This window comes from Ambystoma mexicanum, chromosome 5p (genome assembly GCF_040938575.1).
Source record: "Ambystoma mexicanum isolate Mex_15411 chromosome 5p, UKY_AmexF1_1, whole genome shotgun sequence".
Lineage (NCBI taxonomy): Eukaryota > Metazoa > Chordata > Amphibia > Caudata > Ambystomatidae > Ambystoma > Ambystoma mexicanum.
In genome coordinates, this window is record NC_090930.1 from 319,399,317 (window position 1) to 319,405,322 (window position 6,006).

At 45.6% G+C, this 6,006-nt stretch overlaps 1 protein-coding gene across 1 annotated transcript in view; it reads right to left on the reverse strand.

The window, feature by feature from the left end:
• LOC138481643 (heat shock transcription factor, Y-linked-like) overlaps positions 1-2,763 on the reverse strand; it is a 131,835-nt gene extending 129,072 nt beyond the window's left edge. Inside the window, exon 1 of the mRNA XM_069613812.1 lies at positions 2,088-2,763. Within this exon, the coding sequence (XP_069469913.1) occupies positions 2,088-2,648 (561 nt within the window). The 5' untranslated portion in view covers positions 2,649-2,763. The remainder of the gene's footprint in view (positions 1-2,087) is intronic.
• Between the last annotated feature and the right edge of the window lie 3,243 nt (positions 2,764-6,006).

The following is a 6,006-nucleotide window of genomic DNA, read 5'->3' on the forward strand; positions in this document are numbered from 1 at the left end:
ATCTATTCATCCTTTACCGCACGTGAACTTGATGTGATGAACCCCCTTAAATTGGTTACAAACACATCTACTTGCTCCCTGAATGCTGGCCCCACATTTTCTTCCCAAATGTAGTGTCTAACTTCTGCATGGTTTGGAATGCATGCCCTGCTCCTCTGCCCTGTTCCATGCTGCACCTTCACCTTCCGCTAGCTACACCTCTACATCTGGTAAATGCTTCAAAGTGCACGCCACCTCTGCCCACAGACAGTGTATTAAGGATGAATATTTGCACTACTCACAAAAAAATGATCTGCCTGATGCAACAAAATAGAATGTAAATGGGTGCACCCAGTACTGCCATGGAATGGGGGGCTCATCCAGTGTAGCCAAGCCCATCGTAGGCTCCTCCTTGTTCTGTATGCTTGCAAGGAGTCAGGGAGTCGGCACATATAAAAGTGCCTAGCATTGTTAGTAAAGCACAAGCTTTGCGATAGAGTGACACGTTTGTTCTCCAGAAGCTGCAGGGCCCAGGCCTTCCAGACCCAAACTAAATACATCAGGAATTAACTTGTGCTCAGTTCTAGATACTACATGCAAATGTATTGTTCCCAAACTATTGGTCCTTGCTCCACAAACATCGTTCGATGTTATTGTCTCCTGTGTTTTACTGATTCACAGTCCAAAAACTCTACCCAAAATGATGTTCCACAATGCACAATGGTTCGAGATGACATCTCTTTGCCCCTGCACTTCTGCGCTCAGGAGTACGCGGCTGCCGTTGATAAGTATGTGGGCTTATATCTGTAGAACACTTCCTGTGGGTTGCATTATGTGCTTATGTCTGGGGTGCGTTGACACGCAGGAAGGGCAATCCGTCTCCCTTTCACGAAGCAAGCTCCAAGCGGCTCTAAGATTCTTTTAGGCAGTGTGGCAATGCATGAAGTGAGCCCTGGGTGTCTCTCTCATCCCTTTAAACAGGGTGACACTACTCCTAGAGGACTTCACATAGACCGAGTGGCATAGAGGCCTGGCCGCAGAAATGGCGACACGGTCCCACCCACTGTGCATCTAGGTCACACATACAGCAGCAGACACAGGAAGGGTACTGACCCACCACGCAGCTGTGCCAATGTTAGTGCCAGACCGAGCCCACCCGTCTGCTCCTCACCTGTGGGCCACGCATTGCACAGCCTCACTTCTACTTGTGACCCCGCTTGAAAGGTTAAGGCCCTTAGACGTGAGGACCAAACCCAGGCGTTGCTATCCAGCTTCCGGTTCCTGCTCCAGCTTGCTGTGAGTTCAATTCCAGAAGGCAGGAAAGGATAGCACAGAGGCTATTCAGGTCCTTAGTAGAAGCAGGAGTCCCGAACAGTAAATGATGTCAAGGACAAGTACAGCGTGCAGCTGATACTCAACAGAACTGGCCTCCAACACACGACATTGCAGGTTCCACCCTGCACACTCTATCGGTGCTGCACTGTCCCACCCAGAACACCAAAGCTGCTGCCGGTAATATTTAGTTATTACTTGTATTCAAATCATTTATATAAAGGTATTTCATATCAAAGTTACAATGTTATCAACATCTGAATCGGGGGTCTACCTAAAGGAAAGTCAAAACATTTGGCTTTAGCAATGTTTGGTAATATTGAGGAAGGAATGTCACAATAGTTTGTATTGCCGTTCTTATAATTTTATTAATTGCTTCTCAAGTAAACATTTAGATAGATTTTAAAGGCATTTTAAGCCCATTGGGATCCTGATTCTGAGCTTCATGCAAAATAAGAAAAGTGTCAATCCGTGTTGGAACATAACTTTTCTTATTTTACACGGAGTTCAGAATCAGACCTTCAGTCTCTCCAAGGCTCTTTGACTTGCAGAGCGCTGTTTAAGAAAAGTGCAGTTCTAGGAAGACACAAATTAACTTTCCAGCTTAGGTCTCTGAATCAACTCACAAGGCCTACTTCCATACACCTTACGCTTTTACAAACACATATTATTAATGTATTCTCCCCAAAAGGTATACATGAAATATTTAAATTGTTAACGCAATAGGTATTGATCAACTGACTGAAAATAACCATCAGCTGGTTGTAATACCTTACCTTTGTTCTTGTGCTAGGTCTGTGTTTTCCTGACTGAGACGACACGGAAATAGATTTCTGATTTTGCCGAATTTTGCTAAATCCATATAGGTTCAGCTGTCGAATGAAACTTTTCATGCTGTCGGTCTCAAAAATCCTAAAGGGCCCGCTTCTTTCCAGAATCTCCACCTTGAAAAAATCCTCCTCGATAATCACCACGTCTCCATTATCATTCCAACGGATAGACTTGTACTCCTCGCTTTCCACTATCTTCCAAAGTTTTTTGGGAAAGGAGAGGCAGAGCAGGCCATCATCTCCTGCCACACTTTTATTTTGGCTGCTTGGACTAAGGTCACTTTGGAAACCGGGACTCTCCGGCATAGCCTCACACGAATTATCCTCCAAAAAATCCATAAGCGATGAGTCCCGCGCTGTTTCTGCAAAGGTCAAAGGCATGGAAGGAAATATTTTCGCAGATTTTGCTGTGGCCATATTTTGGCTACCAGCTGTTGCCAGAGCAATAGACATGTCAAGTTTAACCTTAAGCTTGTCTCCTTTTTCTGAAGAATTCCCAGAATCCATGAATGTAAATAGTATTCATGGATATTTTAAAGCAAACGATGGGATGTAAGCTGAGGCTGGGATAAGAGACAAGAAAAAAATCTCAAGCAAAAGGTGATGCTTGGAGTGGAATTCTAGAATCTTGTGATGGTAAAGGCAACACTGTGGTTGTGACATCATTGTGTTTGTTGCTGTGCTGATGACATGGCAGCAGCACCACCTGCATGTTATTGATAGAAAATTATCTTTGGTGCTATGACAGATATTTGAACATAGGAAAGCGTCAAAAATACCCTTCTCATAAAGGATCATAGTATATGTTTTTTTTTTGGGTCTTATGGTCAGCTTGAAGTAAATGCATTACTCAAATAATCAGGGGTTCACCCCTGGAAGATTGTTTTGATGCAAAACAACTGGCGAACTAATACAATGACAAAGCATTATCACAATGATGTTCCCAAAAAAAGGGAATTAAGTTTTGGAAAACAAATCTATCTGTTTACATTCTCTGTCTCTGATTTCATGTCATTTGTCATCTTTGTACATGCAGGTATTGTAAGGAAACATTGGGGCTGAGCCACAAAGAAATTCCTGCCAGTAACTGACTTACTCATGGTTTGCTTAAGAGTGACTGTTCCTGGAGAGAGAAGAGTAAGTCGGGAGTAAGTCAAAGTTAATACCAGTATCTTCTTTGTGAATCAAATGGTTCTCTGTTGGGGTAAGTCAGAGTACTCATGACATACTGTAAGGTGTTTCTCCCATTTTTGTCTGTAGGAATGAATGTACAGAAACTTGTAGGAGACCTGAGTATTAGGAGTCTAACACCTTACTGCACACATGTACAAAAAAAGGAACCCCAGGTGAATTATGGATGGACCCTCATGAGGGCCTATGGTTGGTGAGACCAGATGACTGACAGATGTACTGGTGCACATGGCTAAATAAACAGACGTAGTCTGGTTTCATATAACAAGTGTGAACTGCTTTTGTTTATACAATTGAATTTGTCAAACCAATCCTCGGTATACATGAGTAATATTACACCACTGTGCTCCTGGTGGAGGCGCTCTCGGCTAGTACATGAAAGAAATCAATACTTAAAAGTCCTCCTTCCTTTACCTTCGGTATTAAATAATCACTCATTTGCTACAGCAATATTTAAGGAGATCCAGTGGGGTCACCTGGGAGCAAGTGCATTCACAGTGTGTCAATAAATCATTAAATAGATCAGTGGCGTCACCTAGGAACAAGGGCAATTCACATTTGATCAATACATTATTGAGCAAATAATTGGGGTCACCTGGGAACAAGTGCATTCACATTTGGTAAATAGATAATTCAATAGATCTGTGGAGTCACCTGGGAAAAAGGCCAATTCGCATTTTATAAAGAAATAATTGACTAGATCAGCGGGGTCACCTGGGAGCAAGTGCATTCACATTTGGTAAAATAGTAATTCAATAAGCCAGACCAGTGTTCCCTCACTACTGGTAGCTGCAGATTACCATTAGGATGTACAACACGTAGTGCACAGATCCACAAATCACCCAGCTAGGCCAGCGGGCCGTAATCAACCTCTACACGGAGCTAGGCGAGCCCCTTGCATCTGTCCTAGCGGGAATCTACAGTTTCCCCACAGTGCTGGCTAAGTGCTAAGCTCAGAAATGCATAGATCACAGGCCCCATGCGGATTTAACTGAGAGAAGTGGAAAAATACTAACATGCCAAAACGGGCCAAAATGGGCCTCCGAAGATTAGAGGGACACTTCCAAAACGAGGGTCATAATGTGTCCCCTGAGTCAGCCAAACACACACCTTTATTAGATGAGTTACCTCATCCCCACGCTGCGCGGAGCTACTAGTAGCGTACAGCATTTCTGAGTCACTGTGACAGTTGTGGAGAATATTACCTTCCGGATGGTCAACCACGGCCCACGTGTTTGCCATATGGCGGCAGACGCAGGACCCGGTGTCCCTTTCTCACTCTTTCTTTCTCCTACCTGATGGCTATGACGCAGCACGAAAAAATGACTCAGCTCTCTCCCGCACGATCGCTGGCGGGCTGGATACAGCACACGCCAAGTGCTCCTTCTGATTAACGTACCCGGCACACTCTCTCGACCCCGGGTTGGGGAGAGACAAATGCTGGCCAGAAAGGCAAGGGGGATGTCCCTGACTGCCTCGGGGGATGTCCCTGACACAACAGAGGGCCTGGCTGCCCTCTGTGAAGGTCTGGTGCTTCCTTCTCTGCTCGTATCTCCCGGCGCTCTCCCTCCCGAGGATCCCCTCGGGGCTCTTATGCTCCCCGGGGTCTTCCACTTGTGTCCGCTGAGGGGGGGCTTGCACCGGTCCTGAGGTGAAATCACCTCACAGACAGGCCTGCTCCCTCTGCTGGTGGAACCTACCATGTTTGTCAGTCAAATTCTGCATGCCTGAAATACGCAGCAAGGTGAAACGAACAGCGAGAAGGGAAAATAAACAAACACGCTCGCCAAACAAAATGTGACACGGAGCCCAGGCACACACGGAAATCCACAGGAAATGCGGGTTTACACTCACCCCTTCTCCTTCAAAAACCTTTGTACCTAAGGGTTTACTTTATGCCGAGGGCACAGACAACAAAAACTGACATTTCCCATCCCATAACAACGGCACATTCCACCATTGTTGAGTATCACAGTTTAGCTTATGAGCATATGAATCAGTAACTGTGGTAGCTTGACCAGGAAATCCCATTGTGATAGCTTCAGTTTGTGCTCCAGGAGCATCGTAGCTCAATATTATGACCGGCGTGACCTCTCGTTGAGATCACCGGAGCTCACTAATGGCCTCTGAATGATCTTCAGATGCTGTTTCTTGAAGGTCTATTGATGCAGGTGGTCTGCCCACAGAGTCTGGACTTGGCATTCTTTCCTCTTGGGTTGGTAAGAATGTGTCGGGCCCCCAAAAACTGATACCTCTCTTCTGGTCTCAGACTGTTCTGCAGGACCTGGAGTTGTATCCTCACTTCCATTCAAGTAGTCTATGGTTAAGCCTTCTGAACATTCATCTCCTTCCTCTTCCTCTTGACTGGTCCGAATGTCTGAGGACCTTTGGGCTACTTGAGTGGTTGGAGGCTCTCTATCCTCCGCATTTCTCTTCTCTCTTGAGCTGGAGGCTACAGACAGCACAGTACTTGGGCCTGAAGGTTGTAGGATTTCCCTGTGGATGGACTCCTGTTGATGACTTCTGGTGATCCTCTTACTAGGGGAAAAAGGAACTTCAGCAACAGTCGGATCCATTTGCCACCATCCCCTATGGGAAAGATGTGATTCCTGTGGAGGGTCTTCACATTCCTCGGGGGCCTTCACTTCTCAGTCTGAACACAGGCAACCCTGTC